The sequence below is a fragment of the Sinocyclocheilus anshuiensis genome, unplaced genomic scaffold (assembly GCF_001515605.1).
Source record: "Sinocyclocheilus anshuiensis isolate Anshui unplaced genomic scaffold, SAMN03320099.WGS_v1.1 scaffold617, whole genome shotgun sequence".
NCBI lineage: Eukaryota > Metazoa > Chordata > Actinopteri > Cypriniformes > Cyprinidae > Sinocyclocheilus > Sinocyclocheilus anshuiensis.
The window spans coordinates 943,537-961,495 of record NW_015539890.1 but is presented as its reverse complement, the minus strand read 5'-3'; the positions used below and the strand labels follow the sequence as shown (position 1 = coordinate 961,495).

Sequence of the window (17,959 nt, the reverse complement as noted above, 5' to 3'; positions counted from 1 at the left end):
TTCACAACATGGCGGCAGCAACAACAATACTACAGTGAAAATAAAAGTTACGACTTCTTTCTTTGCGTGAACATTTGGGCAGTGTTATGCAAATCTTCCCACATCGTGACGTAGACATGTGGGGGCGTGTTAGGACGAGCTGTTTTAGGTAGGCGTGGTTGACTCTTAACTTTTATAAAGAATATCTCTTTGGATTTGAGACTTTAGTCTTTGCGACTTTACAGATCTTCTTTATGCATCAAGAGCTTGTAACACCCCAAAGAGAAAGGAAAAATTGAAATCGCATCATATGACCCCTTTAAGAAGTATGCAAATATATGCATATATGTCAAATAGCTTCATTAACACAGAACTAAATAAAAACCAATATGCATCGTTATGATCCCTCTTATTTTTAAATTGATTATATAGATTTTTTTTTTTTTTTAAAGATCCCTGAGATTCTGCAAGGGGTGTGTAAACTTATGAGTAAAGCTGTAACTTATAACTGTTGTTCTTTTTTGAGAAGTGTGTAACATATAATGGTTCTGTGCAGGACCCCAGCGCTATGCCCCGCCCAACGGCTCAGGACCTGGCTGGGTTCTGGGATCTCCTGCAGCTCTCCATTGAGGATGTCACTGCCAAATTTGATGAGCTGCAGCAAATCAAGAGTAATGAGTGGAGGATAGTGAAGAGTCCAGAGAAGAAGGTACATGGAGCATCACAGACTATATACAGTATATATTAGGGATGCACTCGACGCGCTCCTGTACTCGTACTCATAAAAATGCTCCGATACCAAACACCGATACCACCACACAGCATGTGAACAATGCTATTTTCAGATAAAGAATCACCGACAACAGAACAACTCAGAGTTGAATGTTATTGACGAAAGTTATTAGAGATTAAGGATGTCTATGAAGTACATGTATGTAATTAACATAATGTTAAAAATTCTATATTCACGGCTGACTAGCTGATGTGCGCGAGCTGATAAGCAAAGCACTCTGTGTGAGCGTGTGCTGGCAAGGATGCACAAGCTCCTCGAGCGAATAGCCCTTTCTCACAGACATCACTGGAATGTTTGTAGTTTGGTCGCATATGTCAAAAGCAAGTAAAACAATGCACAAGTAACTAAAGTTACTTGACGGTAAGGAGAGAGAGAGAGAAAGCATGCGAGCGTGCACACTTAAGTTGCATGATATTTATTGCGGTTTGCTCACTTAGCACACGCATCATTTGAATTAAAACAAACGATGTATATCGTAAATATAAACAAACAAAAAATATAGGGGCATTCAAAACAACATTTATTTTAAATTCCAAGCATGCGGGACTTTATTTAAATCGAAACTGAAACTAGTAGTCTGAGGCTATTCACATCCCATTCTGCACCATTACAAATGTGTGTGCATGTTTTGCTTGTTGACGTTAATTGCATTATATGAGTCGCTTTAGAATATAAGTTGCAGCGCGTTTCAGATGATAAAAAAAAATGTGAATTGTGTTTCAGAAAATATGTTCATCTCTGTTACAAGGTTTAATGTATAGGCTATGAATTAATTAATTTCTCAAAATGAATAAAAACAGTGAAAAGCAAACGTAAACCTGGAATAATTACATTAACACAAAAATCCTTTATGTATTTAATCACATTTTATTAACCAGTTCTGACTCAGTGACCCATTTAAACCATACTAATTCAACCTTCTTTTTTTTTTTTATCTTTTTTTTTTGTGATTGAGAAGAAAGTTTTGAACTTTCTTCTCTTGTGTCCAATTCTTTATTTGGAATCCAGAATGTCAGCACAGCTGAAAGATTTGTTTGAGCTTTTTGAATTTCACATTTCCTTCAGCCTGAGGCTTACTTCATTGTGTTGTGAAAGGGCATTTACATTTGCCAAAAAATAGAACTTTTATAAAAGAACTCAATATTGTAATGCATTACTTTAAAAAATAACTTTCCTCAACACTGGTAGTATATATATTTACATAGCAAAATGTATATATAATTACTAATACTGATACTGATGCCTCTGTTAAATGCATTGTTTTAATCGGGATAAAATGAGTAAAAATAGTCATTCAGCTCTCAGCTTCATTTTTTCTTTCTTAAATAATTATTTGCACTAAATTGATGTGTTGCACTGACACACATTCTAATAAACCAAGGAAATGATAATGAACTCTACTTCTTTATCTCAGGAAAGAAAATGGCCACCTCCTGTTACAAAGAGGCCCCCTAAAAGTCGTGGAGCTGTCATGCGTGAGCGATCCCTGGATCTGCAGGACCGACAGAGGCAAGAGGCCCGCCGCAGGCTCCTAGCTGCAAAACGGGCTGCTTCTTTCCGTCAGAGCTCAGCTACAGAGCGGGCCGACAGCATAGAGATCTACATCCCTGAAGCCCAAACCCGTTTATGAAACACACATATACTATGCCTCACCAGTGCGCTTCAACCAACAGGGTACATCCATTCTGCTCCATGGCACCGCTGCCCTCGTTCACATTCTCACATCTGTTACAAGTATTCTTCCTCTGCTCATCATCTACTCTGAGCTGAGAATAGTGGTGAGTTTATATATGCCTCAAACAGAGCTCAATGCAAAGAGGTCTTAGCAGTCTATGCACTCCAAGACCTGCAGTTACTGCAACCCAGTTTGTATATCAGTTTTAGTACATTCAGAGGCCAAAACTAAGGCTTTGTTCACACTGCACACAAATCCGATTTGGTTTTCACATTCCATTTTTAGGACAGAGTTAGGAGGCAGTTGCAATAGTAGTGATATAAGCATCAGCATGATGTAAAGAGGACAGTTATCATGACATCTTGCCACGGTGCTGAACTCATGAGATGCGTGAGAGCGATTAGCTCTTAGCAATTCTTATTAACATTCATGCATATGCTGTGTCCGAAATCACTTAGCCTACTCACTATTAATGACATGAATGTTATGGAGCCATAGGGACATGCTGATGGAAATTATATATCAATGCTTTTATGTTCTCTCGCCAAAACTTCTCTTGCAAACGTTACGCTCCCTTAAGGACTTTGCATTTTCTCACAAAACTGTTGTGTGCTCTTAGAAAATGTTTGCGTTCCCCTGAGAAAATTTGCGTTCGCTCGCAAAACGTTTGCATTTCCCTGAGGAGCTTTGCATTCTCTCACAAAACGTTTGCGTTTTTTCACAGAACTCTTGCGTTCCCCTGAGAAACTTTGCGTTCTCTCAAAACAACGTTTACGTTTCTCTAAAAAGCTTTTTTTTTTTGTGCAAAACGTTTGTGCTTCTCACTAAACTTTTGCTTTCCCCTAAGAAATGTTGCTTTTTTTTCCACTAAACGTTTGCATTCTCTTACAAAACATTCAAAAAATTTGCACAAAAATGTTGCATTCTCTCACAAAACTTTTGCGTTCCCCTGAGAAACTTTGCGTTTTTTTGTTTTTTTTTAAAGTGTACATTGTGTTTTCTTGCGAAACATTTGTGTTTCTCACAAAATGTTTGTGTTTCGCTAAGAAATGTTGGTTTCTGTCACTAAACGTTTGTATTCCCTTACAAAACATTCATAAAGCGTTTGTACAAAAAAAATTGCATTCTCTCACAAAACTTTTGCATTCCCCTGAAAAACTTTGTGTTTTCTCAAAAAAAAAAAAGATCACATTGTGTTTTTCTCACAAAATGTTTGCGCTCCCCAAGTATTGTTGCTTTCTCTCACTAAGTGTTTGCGTTCTTGCACAAAACTTTTGCATTCCCCTGAGAATTTGTTTTCCGTTCACTCGCAAAACATTTGTGTTGATATGAGGTGGCTATATTTCAATGCTTTTTGCAGGCAAACATTTCTGGGGGGAACGCAATACTTTATTTTGCTAAGAAATATGATTTTCATTTCCATGTCCCCTTTGGGGCTCCGGTGAATGTCATATAATTTAATATAAAAGTAAAAGTAAAAGATACATACAGTATGCGATACTTCTGGAATGACAAAACACGTCTCAGGTTACTTATGTAACCATGGTTCCCTGAGTAGGGAACGAGACACTGCGTCCTCTAGGGGTCGCTATGGGGAACGCCTCGTCGTGACCCGTGTCTGAAGCATACATTGAAAAAGCATACATTGACAGCCATGACGTCACTACCGGTGCGACTATAGTATAAATAGGCGCCGGGAGCACACATCATTCACTTCTTCATCTGAAGCTTGCGTCCGCAGCATGGCAAGAAACCTAGAGGACGCAGTTCGAAGTTCCCATGAAAGGGAACGTCTCAGGTTACTTATGTAACCATGGTTCCCTGAGTAGGGAACGAGACACTGCGTCCTCTAGGTTTCTTGCCATGCTGCGGACGCAAGCTTCAGATGAAGAAGTGAATGATGTGTGCTCCCGGCGCCTATTTATACTATAGTCGCACCGGTAGTGACGTCATGGCTGTCGCCGGCCAACGAGTTGGGGTTTTTTCAATGTATGCTTCAGACACGGGTCACGACGAGGCGTTCCCCATAGCGACCCCTAGAGGACGCAGTTCGAAGTTCCCATGAAAGGGAACGTCTCAGGTTACTTATGTAACCATGGTTCCCTGAGTAGGGAACGAGACACTGCGTCCTCTAGGTTTCTTGCCATGCTGCGGACGCAAGCTTCAGATGAAGAAGTGAATGATGTGTGCTCCCGGCGCCTATTTATACTATAGTCGCACCGGTAGTGACGTCATGGCTGTCGCCGGCCAACGAGTTGGGGTTTTTTCAATGTATGCTTCAGACACGGGTCACGACGAGGCGTTCCCCATAGCGACCCCTAGAGGACGCAGTTCGAAGTTCCCATGAAAGGGAACGTCTCAGGTTACTTATGTAACCATGGTTCCCTGAGTAGGGAACGAGACACTGCGTCCTCTAGGTTTCTTGCCATGCTGCGGACGCAAGCTTCAGATGAAGAAGTGAATGATGTGTGCTCCCGGCGCCTATTTATACTATAGTCGCACCGGTAGTGACGTCATGGCTGTCGCCGGCCAACGAGTTGGGGTTTTTTCAATGTATGCTTCAGACACGGGTCACGACGAGGCGTTCCCCATAGCGACCCCTAGAGGACGCAGTTCGAAGTTCCCATGAAAGGGAACGTCTCAGGTTACTTATGTAACCATGGTTCCCTGAGTAGGGAACGAGACACTGCGTCCTCTAGGTTTCTTGCCATGCTGCGGACGCAAGCTTCAGATGAAGAAGTGAATGATGTGTGCTCCCGGCGCCTATTTATACTATAGTCGCACCGGTAGTGACGTCATGGCTGTCGCCGGCCAACGAGTTGGGGTTTTTTCAATGTATGCTTCAGACACGGGTCACGACGAGGCGTTCCCCATAGCGACCCCTAGAGGACGCAGTTCGAAGTTCCCATGAAAGGGAACGTCTCAGGTTACTTATGTAACCATGGTTCCCTGAGTAGGGAACGAGACACTGCGTCCTCTAGGTTTCTTGCCATGCTGCGGACGCAAGCTTCAGATGAAGAAGTGAATGATGTGTGCTCCCGGCGCCTATTTATACTATAGTCGCACCGGTAGTGACGTCATGGCTGTCGCCGGCCAACGAGTTGGGGTTTTTTCAATGTATGCTTCAGACACGGGTCACGACGAGGCGTTCCCCATAGCGACCCCTAGAGGACGCAGTTCGAAGTTCCCATGAAAGGGAACGTCTCAGGTTACTTATGTAACCATGGTTCCCTGAGTAGGGAACGAGACACTGCGTCCTCTAGGTTTCTTGCCATGCTGCGGACGCAAGCTTCAGATGAAGAAGTGAATGATGTGTGCTCCCGGCGCCTATTTATACTATAGTCGCACCGGTAGTGACGTCATGGCTGTCGCCGGCCAACGAGTTGGGGTTTTTTCAATGTATGCTTCAGACACGGGTCACGACGAGGCGTTCCCCATAGCGACCCCTAGAGGACGCAGTTCGAAGTTCCCATGAAAGGGAACGTCTCAGGTTACTTATGTAACCATGGTTCCCTGAGTAGGGAACGAGACACTGCGTCCTCTAGGTTTCTTGCCATGCTGCGGACGCAAGCTTCAGATGAAGAAGTGAATGATGTGTGCTCCCGGCGCCTATTTATACTATAGTCGCACCGGTAGTGACGTCATGGCTGTCGCCGGCCAACGAGTTGGGGTTTTTTCAATGTATGCTTCAGACACGGGTCACGACGAGGCGTTCCCCATAGCGACCCCTAGAGGACGCAGTTCGAAGTTCCCATGAAAGGGAACGTCTCAGGTTACTTATGTAACCATGGTTCCCTGAGTAGGGAACGAGACACTGCGTCCTCTAGGTTTCTTGCCATGCTGCGGACGCAAGCTTCAGATGAAGAAGTGAATGATGTGTGCTCCCGGCGCCTATTTATACTATAGTCGCACCGGTAGTGACGTCATGGCTGTCGCCGGCCAACGAGTTGGGGTTTTTTCAATGTATGCTTCAGACACGGGTCACGACGAGGCGTTCCCCATAGCGACCCCTAGAGGACGCAGTTCGAAGTTCCCATGAAAGGGAACGTCTCAGGTTACTTATGTAACCATGGTTCCCTGAGTAGGGAACGAGACACTGCGTCCTCTAGGTTTCTTGCCATGCTGCGGACGCAAGCTTCAGATGAAGAAGTGAATGATGTGTGCTCCCGGCGCCTATTTATACTATAGTCGCACCGGTAGTGACGTCATGGCTGTCGCCGGCCAACGAGTTGGGGTTTTTTCAATGTATGCTTCAGACACGGGTCACGACGAGGCGTTCCCCATAGCGACCCCTAGAGGACGCAGTTCGAAGTTCCCATGAAAGGGAACGTCTCAGGTTACTTATGTAACCATGGTTCCCTGAGTAGGGAACGAGACACTGCGTCCTCTAGGTTTCTTGCCATGCTGCGGACGCAAGCTTCAGATGAAGAAGTGAATGATGTGTGCTCCCGGCGCCTATTTATACTATAGTCGCACCGGTAGTGACGTCATGGCTGTCGCCGGCCAACGAGTTGGGGTTTTTTCAATGTATGCTTCAGACACGGGTCACGACGAGGCGTTCCCCATAGCGACCCCTAGAGGACGCAGTTCGAAGTTCCCATGAAAGGGAACGTCTCAGGTTACTTATGTAACCATGGTTCCCTGAGTAGGGAACGAGACACTGCGTCCTCTAGGTTTCTTGCCATGCTGCGGACGCAAGCTTCAGATGAAGAAGTGAATGATGTGTGCTCCCGGCGCCTATTTATACTATAGTCGCACCGGTAGTGACGTCATGGCTGTCGCCGGCCAACGAGTTGGGGTTTTTTCAATGTATGCTTCAGACACGGGTCACGACGAGGCGTTCCCCATAGCGACCCCTAGAGGACGCAGTTCGAAGTTCCCATGAAAGGGAACGTCTCAGGTTACTTATGTAACCATGGTTCCCTGAGTAGGGAACGAGACACTGCGTCCTCTAGGTTTCTTGCCATGCTGCGGACGCAAGCTTCAGATGAAGAAGTGAATGATGTGTGCTCCCGGCGCCTATTTATACTATAGTCGCACCGGTAGTGACGTCATGGCTGTCGCCGGCCAACGAGTTGGGGTTTTTTCAATGTATGCTTCAGACACGGGTCACGACGAGGCGTTCCCCATAGCGACCCCTAGAGGACACAGTTCGAAGTTCCCATGAAAGGGAACTACTTTCTGTAATCTGTAATGTAATCTGACTGTTCAGATGCATTCTAAAAGATTTTCAGCTGACTACCTATGGATGTAGTTTGGAAACATCGGATTCCAAAAAAAGAAAGAAAGAAAATAAAAATAAATCAGAATTTTGCTGCCTGTCTGAACAAAGCCAAAGTCTAGCCCTCAGCATAGGCACAGTTAACACTCATTTCAGAAAACGTATTCTATAGCACTGGCACAAAACTAATGTCACAACATAGTCACTTTATCCACAGCATCATTCCCACACACACAAAAATAAAAGGACTCTAAACTTGACTTAGTATGGAGTTTAGATTTAAATAAGCGAATTTAAGATCGCAATTTCTTTAAGATTGCAAAGTCTGTTAAAAGGTTGTACAAAGCAGTTCTACTTCTTAAATGATCCACATTTGTATTTCCAACGGAAATGTTGATCTTGATCCTCGTGATGTTGTCGCAGTTGGGGATTTGCATGAAGGTTTTGCTTCTAGACTTCAGTTTAGTTTTAGCTTCAGGGTTGACAGATATTAAATCTAGTTCTGGACTTAACTGCACTGTCAAAGAGAGTTTTAAAAATCATTTTTTTTTATTTCAATTGCTAAGGTTTAAAGTTCATTCAGCCCAAAAAGGCCTTGATATCATTCAGTCATAGCTTGACTTTCATTGACTGACCGCCGGTTTTACACAAAAACATTTACAGAGAAGTATTTATAACACCAATCTTCCTCAGTGTTCACCACTCAAGGTAGTCTGTGACATCTAAAGGTGCAAAAGAAACTTTAATAATATTACTGTAAATGGTGCTGCTTTATACTCTAAAATGTAAAAGCCCCCCTCCTCTCCTTTCTGCACAGCACTATAAACCACCTGTGGACTTTTTAAAGGGATGTTTAACACGGTGTCTCAATGCATCTCAGATTATCATATTTACGGTCACTGGTTTGTTGAAAAGAAATTAATGTATTTTAGGTTAGACAGTTATGCTTTTTGTATATCACAGTTTTTCGGTCCAGCATTTGCACAACAATGTGTCCATCTGCCTTGTCACTTTTGAGAACAGAAACCCAGGTGTGCAATAGGGCTCTCTATGATGAATTGTTGAATTCAAATACCATATTTTAAGTTGGGTGGCAACAGCTCTGCTTTTTATTTTTAATTTGGCTTTAGGCTCTTTATTACCTTGATTGTGGACTAAATAATAACCAACAGCAGCATTAGATTCAGTACCTTATATTTGTAAATACAACCGCTATTTAACAGCAGTTATTATTTATTTTTACTGGCACAATGATGCATTTTAACTGTCCACAACTGTGATTGCGGGATTTTTCCTCTGGTTCTAACTATCCAGAGATGGCGGTACTGTCTATCCTCTTAGCATATCTGCTGCTTACATTCATAAGGCGTTAGAAAGCAGCGTATAAATCCCTGGATTTTTAGCTATTTCCTTTACTTGGCAGCCTTACAGCATCTTAAGCAAAAAGCATTGTGAATGTACTGCCCTGCTCTCGCAAAAAAATATATATAAAAAAATAAAAAAGGAAAAAACTAAAAAAAACGAAGAAGAATCAGAAGAAGAGAAGGAATTGCCAATAAATGTTTCAGCTCGTTTTAGAAGTAAATTCAATCTCGTTGTACAGGAAAAAAGTCAACTGGGTAATGATTAGTTTTAATACGACAGTTAAAGCAAGGGATAGTTCAACCTAAAATGGTTTACTATCATCATCTCTTTATCTTGATCTCCATTGGTTTGATCCTCATATTGAGCACAAAAGGAGCTCTTTAGTGAATATCCAGGCAGCTTATTTCTACACAGTGGAAAAAGATGGTGCCGATTACTGGCAAGATTTAAAAAAATAAATAAATAAAAATCAGATGGTAGGATTAGAGCTTGAAAGGTTGGGTCACCATACCTCACTACAAGGACAAAAGCAGCCAGGACATTCTGCAAAACATCTTATTATGAGTAACTGATTACATTTTAGGGCGAACTATCCCTTGAAGAAGTGAGATACGTTGAGTGTGTAATGCGGTAGTGGCTCAGTATTGCTGTCTCAGTTCTTGTCTCAATATATTGAAAGCACTACATACACAAAGAAATGATAAATGCTTTACAATTAGTCCAAATAGTTTGAGAGAAAGTTATCTAAACTCATATAAAAGGTGGATACAGATTTTTTTTTTTTTTGCTTGAGGTTCTTCTTCAGTCAGTGGGAAGTCAGTGGGAAGACATTGACATGCTGCCAACTGCTGCTAAATATGTACTCTTGAGGTACAGTTATCATCTTGCACATTTTATATGAATATATAACAGCTAAAATATGATAGCCCACAGGACAGGTGTCTTTCTCAATTGTTTGCATATTTTAGTCCAACTTAAGAGTACTTTACAGCTAGGTCCCTTTTTCAGAGAAACTTCCAGCCCTGTTTTAAAAGATATTGTCATAAAATAATGTGCTCAGGCAGTGCTGACAAGTTGTGGCTAGATGTATCGCTGCTTGTGTAAATGTAAATAGTTCTAGAGTGTCATCACCTGACACATGCCATGTGTCTGTCTTGTCTTTTCTTTTCTTTTCTTTTAAAGTAGAGATCTAGATATTGGTGATTATAAAAGATGGAAACATCCATAGGTGCCTTATAATCAGTGTTGGAGACTTAAAATGATTTGCATGAGATATGACTTATGCAGAGGAAATGTCGCTTATGGTCAAAGACTGGCGAAACCCTGCAGTTTTATTTCTCATCATGCATTTCTGATCATCTGATCATGTAGGGGCTCAAAAAATGTTAAAACAGATGCATGATTGGTGGGATCATTGATATTTTGATGGCTTTTTTTTTTTGCTTGGAACGTCATCTCTTGGATTATCGTGTGCAAATTTGGGTTCTGTACTTCATCAGGACTGTGTGATAGTGATGTGTTCAGTATAAATATTGACAGCTATTAGGGGTATTAATATAGTGTTTTATGTATATGGAAGTCTAAAGGTGCGGTCACATTAAACTTTAACAACCATTCATACGCATGTGAACACAGGTGAGAGAAATGTAAAGTTGGTAAACTTGGATCTGCAAATTAATGTAGAAGTCTTCAGTTCCAAGAATACAGACCTCAAAGCTACAGAGTTTGCAGTGTTATGAAGAGGTGGAGTAGATAGAATATATAGAATATCTCGTTCAACATTTCAAGCAACTTATGATTGGAAAAACGTGCCTACTTACATTTTTGCAAAACTCCAAAAATGTTGGGGCTCAGTAATGGGGGGAAGGTTAGGACTATTCCAAGGGCCCTGATGAGAGATTTCCGATTTCTATCGAGGGAGTCAATATTGCAGTTTCCAGCTGATTACGGGGCAGACTATTAATTAATACAGACTTATTAGTGTGTGCTTTCTTGTGCAATAGTACTATGTTACGACCTCAGAACACTTTTACCATAGTACATGGTTTGTAAACAAACACATTTTGATGATTGCATCACATAACCAGCTCCTTATGTACGGCTTTTCTTAGGTAATGAATTTGCTCGGTAGCGCACCCGGTATAGCATTTAACTTGAAGTTCACTTGAAGATTAACTTGAAGTTATCACCATGAAGTTCATAAGAACGAGTCCTATAAAAGACAAGTCACAAGAGTATAATTGAACAAAAATGGCATGGATGCTTCTGTGTTTTTCTCTCATGTTTGCTTTTGTTAACACTATTGGTTGGGTTTAGTGACAGAGCATTAACCTTTTAGTGCCACTCAATAGACATTTCATTTCAGTACTGCTGTGATACAAAAACCAGCGTTATAAAACTTTGCTTGACTCGCGTTCATCTGTTTCGGATAAAGCTAAATGCACTATTACCGCCACTCACTAGTCATTTCACTTTGAAATTACAGTGAAACAAGGGAGAAGCAGCATGATATCATTTTGCAGAAATGTCACCACAGGAACGGTTTTCCAATAAGCCTGGGTTGATTAAAAGCATGTTTTTTTTCTGATTTATAACTATGTGACATTATATCCTGTTGCCCATATTCATTACACCATCTGAAATTTGGTTAGTGTGATTGCACCTTAAGACTGAGGGAAGTGTTAAATGCAGGTAACTTCAGTTTTGATTTATATCTGTCCTCTGTTATGACGGACACATGAGGGCTTCACATTGTTCATCTCTACAAAACAATACAGAGTATCAGACTAAATGCCAGAGTCCACCTCTCGCGTGCTTACACACTCTACCAGACTTGCCAGAATGTGCAATAGTGTATAAATACATGGCAGGCACATGGTGTCATTACCTCTTAGTGTGTGGTATTAATGGCAGGACACTACACTATTGCTAGTAAAGTCTCTCTACTAGCACTGAGTCTCTCTGCAATCAGTTCAAGGCAAACAGAGCGATTTGTCATGCCTTTCTACTGTGCAGCAGCTCTAGTCTGACTTTCTGAGTTTCTGAAGAGACGCTTATTCACAGAAACTATATACGTTTTACCCATTTTTTGTGAATAGATTTTATTGAGGAATAGCAAAATATGCCTTGCAACCCTGTTGAAAAGCTGATATGATGCTGGTCTAGCTGGTGGACCAGCATAGCTTTGCTGTTCACCAGCAAAAAATACTAGTCAACACATGTAATCTGTCGAGTGAAGCTGGTTGACATAGGTTGACCTACAAAGGCAAAACGCATGAACAACCTTTTATTTCCAAAACTGATTTAGACCTGAAATCTGGACTTTTAGACTCTGATCTATACAATTTGGCTCAACTATCCTCAGATTCAAATAAAAAATGATTTATTTAAAATCAATTTCTCTCATTTGCATTTGCAGCTATATGGCAATTCTGCTGGTTAAAAAGGACACTTCCCGCATCTAAACCACAACATGCTGGTGACCAGCAATGCTGCTTTTTTTCGACATGGTTGCAGTTTATTTATTCACTACTTCACCTGAGGATATTTCTTACCTATAAAAACATTTTATAAAGTTGTGGCCAGTGTGTGCACAGATATACAGTAAAGCCGCATCGCAAACGCATTACATCATTACAAAAAAAACTGCGCTGCCACTTTCAGTTTACTGACGTACTGCAGAGAAGCCCTTTAATAGGTTTTGTTAGTTTCCGATTCTCCTCTTTGAGGGTCAGCTCCTCCATAATGCAAAGACGGCTATTGTTCTATGAACAATGCTGTTATTTATTTTACTGAAAATGTGAAAATGTAAACAACTGTTTAAAAATACATTGAGACATTTGAGAGGTTAAAACTGGTGCTTTTGTCATAGAGGCGTGTTGGATTCATATAAGCATGGATTGGTTTAACCAGGACAATCAACATGCATATACTCACACTCATACAGAAACAATATGTTCAGTAGTGTATAGGCCTCACTGTCTGCCCTCCAAATGGCATGATTATCTTTTTAAGATATATATATATATATATATATATATATAATTGCTTATAATTACAAAATGAAAGATTATACCCTTTATCAGTTGTTCTCTACCCCACGCTCCCTTTTCATTTGTCAGTTGTCCACCTATTCAAGGCTTCTCTGCAAAGAAATCACAGTATTATAGGCAGTTGAATGAGTGTTCAGCTGTATAAATTAAGTACAGATGTTTCGCTGCCTGTTCAGCAATAACCTGAAGGATTTCATTGATCATGGCACAGACACAATTTGACATCCTTACTTTCGTAGACTATGTGAAAATAATGATTTTTTAGGATGTTGAGGTCTGTCTGTGGTGCTCTGTTGACTTTTCAATGCGTGAGGTGGGATTCAAGGTAGTTTTGCTGTGTATTCACAGGTTTTGGTCTCAAAGGTTAACCATAACCCCAGTATGAAAATATTTTGGTCTTAGTTTCTCATTACTAATTTGTCAAGGGGAGGGATTTTCTCTTTTTTGTTTTGTTTTCTAGCACATCTGATGTAATGTGGTTTGAATAAGTGAGACCTCTCATAAATGGGCTATTAACAGTGAGTTTTTGAGAATGGTTTGGCTTCAAACTTGTTTTGAATAATTAAATATATCAATAATAAGGATGACTCTAATGCCAAATATACATTATTTATTTAGAAAAAAATACATATATTGATAAAGGAGTATATGCTTAATTTAATTTTTTTTGCTCTAACCCATGTTCATTTGAACTTTGTCAAGATTATTTTATAGAGCTATGACAGCATGCAGGATCGTAAAAGAAAAAAAAATGAATGTATGATTCGATGTTTCATTGCTGTTAGTTGTTTTGGCATTTTACAAATAGTTTGGTATTTGTACAATTAATTTGCTTTTTTATTTATAATTTATTAAGTCATATTCACATATATAAATATAAAATGTTGTTTTTTTTGCAGATGAGGACTTTATGAAGGGTTTGGTCCTTCTCTGCTTTAGTTTTGCTTCAGTATTTTGCCTAATTCCAGATTCGATCAATCTGCCTCTTTGAATAACTGAATATTAAGTATCATCATTTGTTGTACATAGAACTACTATTAAACTTTTTTGAAGAAAAGAAAGAATTTTGTGCTGCTCGTTTTCATTTGTTCTGAGTATGTCATTTGACTTGACTTTGAAGTGCTCATTCACTTTTTCCAAACATCAGCCATTGTTGTTTAAAATTAAGTATTTAACACCAAGATGTCGGATGGCTTTATTTTTTATTAATGTCAAGATTGTCAAAAAGACTTTCTTTGAAACAACCACAAAAATGTTCCTGAAGTTTAGATTGCAAAAGCAAACCAACATTTCAAACCACAGGGAAACCGTTGACATTTTCCTATGTCTTAGCTTCTGAAAGGCACCTCTTAGGTGTATTTTTATCAAAGTACTTAGAAAACTTATTCATTATGATGGTGATGGGTAAAGAAACCACAAGCAACCCACAGAGAATGCAAAGTGTAGCTACAATTCTCCCAGCTGCTGTCAGTGGATATACATCCCCATAGCCCACCGTAGTCATTGAAATAATGGCCCACCACCAACAAACAGGAATAGAAGAGAGTTTGGACGAAGCGTCTTCCTTTTCAGTGTAGTAGATAAACATCGAGAAGAACGATATTCCAACAGTAATGAAAAGAACGAGCAGACCCACCTCGCATTGGCAGCTCTTTAGAGTTTCTCCAAAAGCTCTCACTCCTTCTGAATGTCGAGCAAGCTTTAGCACCCTGAAGGCCCTCATTAACCGGAGAACCTGAACCACCTTCCCCATGTTGACCAGATGTTGGTTTTCCTCCCCATCCTCTTCATCCAAACTTTCAAAGGCCAGCGTCACATAGAAAGGCAAGATAGAAGCCATGTCAATCATGTTCAGAGGGTTTCCCAAAAACCTCAATGGCTGAGGAGCTGCTATGACTCGCAGGACAAACTCCACTGAGAAGAAAATAATACAAATGAGCTCCAGAGAGTCCAGGACAGAATGTTCACTGTCGGTTACATACCTGAATTCGGGCATACTGTGGATACACATTGTCACAATGGAGGTCAAAATGACCAGGACGGAAACCGCAGCTACACCTTTGGAACACTTGGAGTGATTGGGATCTTCAAGAGTTTGCCACATGAACTTGCGCACATCTGAACACCACGTGCCCTCAAACCTCCACAGGTCACTGCCCACAACCGAGATCTCTCCAGACTACACTGCATTACTAGACCGGCCAGACACAGTCTGCTCCTGCTCATCTTTGCGCTCAAGGAACCATTCGAGACAGCAGGCTTCCAGATCCAGCTCACTGATGCCTCAGTATTCGATCTCCTGACTGAAGCAAAACACACAGAGCTCCTCCACAGCATGAAAGTGTCCTGTACGGTAGAAGTTCAGAACACAGTGGAAGACTTGCGGGCTCCTGTCGAAGTAGTATTCCTGCTCAGCGGGGCTGTAGTCATCACAGAGTTCCAGGACTGCGGCATCGCTGCAGCACTGGATTAACTGACCCACACGCGTGTTGGGGAACCGGAGCAGAACACAGCGCTCCACCTTATGCTGGGTGCCCCCAACGTTGAGATTAACAAGATCTTCCTCCCTGCCTTGATGGTGGAGAACTTGCCCATACATCATGGTGGTACCGATTCATCGAATCTGGAAGTCTTGCCAATGATATACTTGCATTTTCTACTAAAACAACAGAAATGTGAAAGTTAGCTACATCATAAGCACAGAAAACTACTAAATCAATGAAACTGATTAAATAAATGACCAGCATATAAACTCTAGATCAGGGGTCCTCAATTCTGGACCTTGAGATCCACTTTCCTCCAGAGTTTAGCTTCAACCCTAATCAAACATACCTGAAAAAAGCTAATCAAGGTCTTCAGGATTACTACAAATTTGCAGGGATGTAGGAAGCTCCAGGTTGGAGCTAATCTCGGCAGGAAAGTGGATCTCGAAGGTTCAGAGTTGAGGACCCCTGCTCTAGATTAATTTTGTTTAATGATATTCCTGCAGTATGACATCCTATACTCTGTTTAAACTGTTTTTTTTTTTATCATATTAATTGAAATACATGGTACTTTAAAATATATGTCACATCACAGGACCAGTGAGGCAAAGCACATCATACAGTACAAATACATATGAATGAGATATGAATTAGCCACCAATTCGCCAAAACGTAAAATAGTTATAAATTGCCTTGAGATTGTGTTGGAAAAACCACACAAATAATATAATACACATTTTTACTTATACTATTAACATTGATAAAAAGTTGCCATTAAGCTGACATTATATTTGACATTAAAGAAACACTTCACCCTAATAATGAAATTTCTGTTGTTATTTACTCGTATCATTCCTTTTGTGTGGGAAAAAAAAAAAAGTAGTTATTTTGTGAAATGTCTCAGTGTTTTCCCTCCATACAATGGAAGTCAAAAGGCTAGTGTTGTTTGTTTCTTCTGTGGCCCAAAAATATAATAAATGCATACAGGTTTGAAACGGCACGAAGCTGAATAGGCTTACAGATGACATTTTGGGTGGTTGCTTGCAAACATGTTAAAAAGTTCTGTGTAATGACTGACATGGTCATCTTCAGGTAATGGTGCCACCATTTGTGTGCCATGACTTTTTGATTGATGGATTCTTGAAAATTCAACAGTAACCTCTTCAAATGAAATAAATTATTATCGATTATGATATATCAGCATTATTTTAATTATGTACAACAGTATTTAGACTGATGGCCTCCTTAACTTAAACTATACTGTCACTGCTGTAAACTGTTTACAGATCCTCCCAGACAACCTAGACTGAAACTTAACAACATCAGAGTGTATATCGTCTGAGCCTACTACAATTACAGATTCAAAATGTGACCGTATTTATTCTGTAGGTTAACATAAAGAGTGGCATTATTCAAGAAGAACACAACACTGCATTTGACAGTCATATCTGACAACATATGCACTGCTTATGTTTAATATTCTGAATTACCTTAAAGTCATGGGGAGACACTTTTTATTAACACTGATTTGAGAATACCTGTAAATAAGAAATAAATGGTAAATAAATAAAGGCACCTTTTTAAATAATCTGTATGTGGCTTTTCAACAGTTAAACTGTATCTAAAACAACTAATGAAACAGCAAAGAATGTAGAGTAAAAAATTCACCATTTGAAACAGTTTGGACAGGAGCTTTTTCTATTCTAACATGACGATGCCTCTGTGTATAAGGCAAGGTTCAAAAAGAAATGATTGATTTGGTCAGTGTGGAAGAACTTGACTGGTCTGCAGAAAGCCAATTAAGTCCCAATCCCAGGTGAACATGGAACATGATCTTTACTTAAAATCCTAATGATTTTTGGCATAAAATAAAAAATTATAATTTTGACCAATACAATATATTTTTGGCTATTGCTACAAATATACCCGCGTGCTACTTATGACTGTTTTTTTTTTTTGTTTGGGGAGCACACAATTCCCTAGAATATAATTATATGCTTAAACATTAAGATTTGTACTCATGGAAATTACTAAAGTAGTCAAACCTGTTCATTAGAAGGGGGTGTCCCAATACATTCCATTAGGGATTTATTGTTCACTCCTTTTATGATTTTTATTAAATTTTGATAGAAATAGACGTTTCAAACGTACAAACTTACGGCTAGAAAAACCAAGCTCTAAACATTCCGTTATTAAGAAAGAGTCCTTTTAAAACCTTAGTAACTGAGATATAACCAACGTGACATCTAAACCCAGAGTTCCCTTTCATGGGAACTTCGAACTGCGTCCTCTAGGGGTCGCTATGGGGAAACGCCTCGTCGTGACCCGTGTCTGAAGCATACATTGAAAAAACACCAACTCGTTGGCCGGCGACAGCCATGACGTCACTAC

General features: G+C 40.3%; 1 protein-coding gene and 1 pseudogene across 1 annotated transcript in view; one reads left to right on the top strand and one right to left on the bottom strand.

Moving 5' to 3' along the window:
• The window catches only part of LOC107685784 (disks large-associated protein 2-like), a 129,061-nt gene extending 126,143 nt beyond the window's left edge, over positions 1-2,918 (top strand). Inside the window, exons 11-12 of the mRNA XM_016482502.1 lie at positions 536-688; positions 2,187-2,918. Of these exons, the coding sequence (XP_016337988.1) occupies positions 536-688; positions 2,187-2,402 (369 nt within the window). The 3' untranslated portion in view covers positions 2,403-2,918. The remainder of the gene's footprint in view (positions 1-535; positions 689-2,186) is intronic.
• Positions 2,919-14,274: 11,356 nt separating this feature from the next.
• LOC107685768 (potassium voltage-gated channel subfamily S member 3-like) overlaps positions 14,275-17,959 on the bottom strand; it is a 6,042-nt pseudogene continuing 2,357 nt past the window's right edge.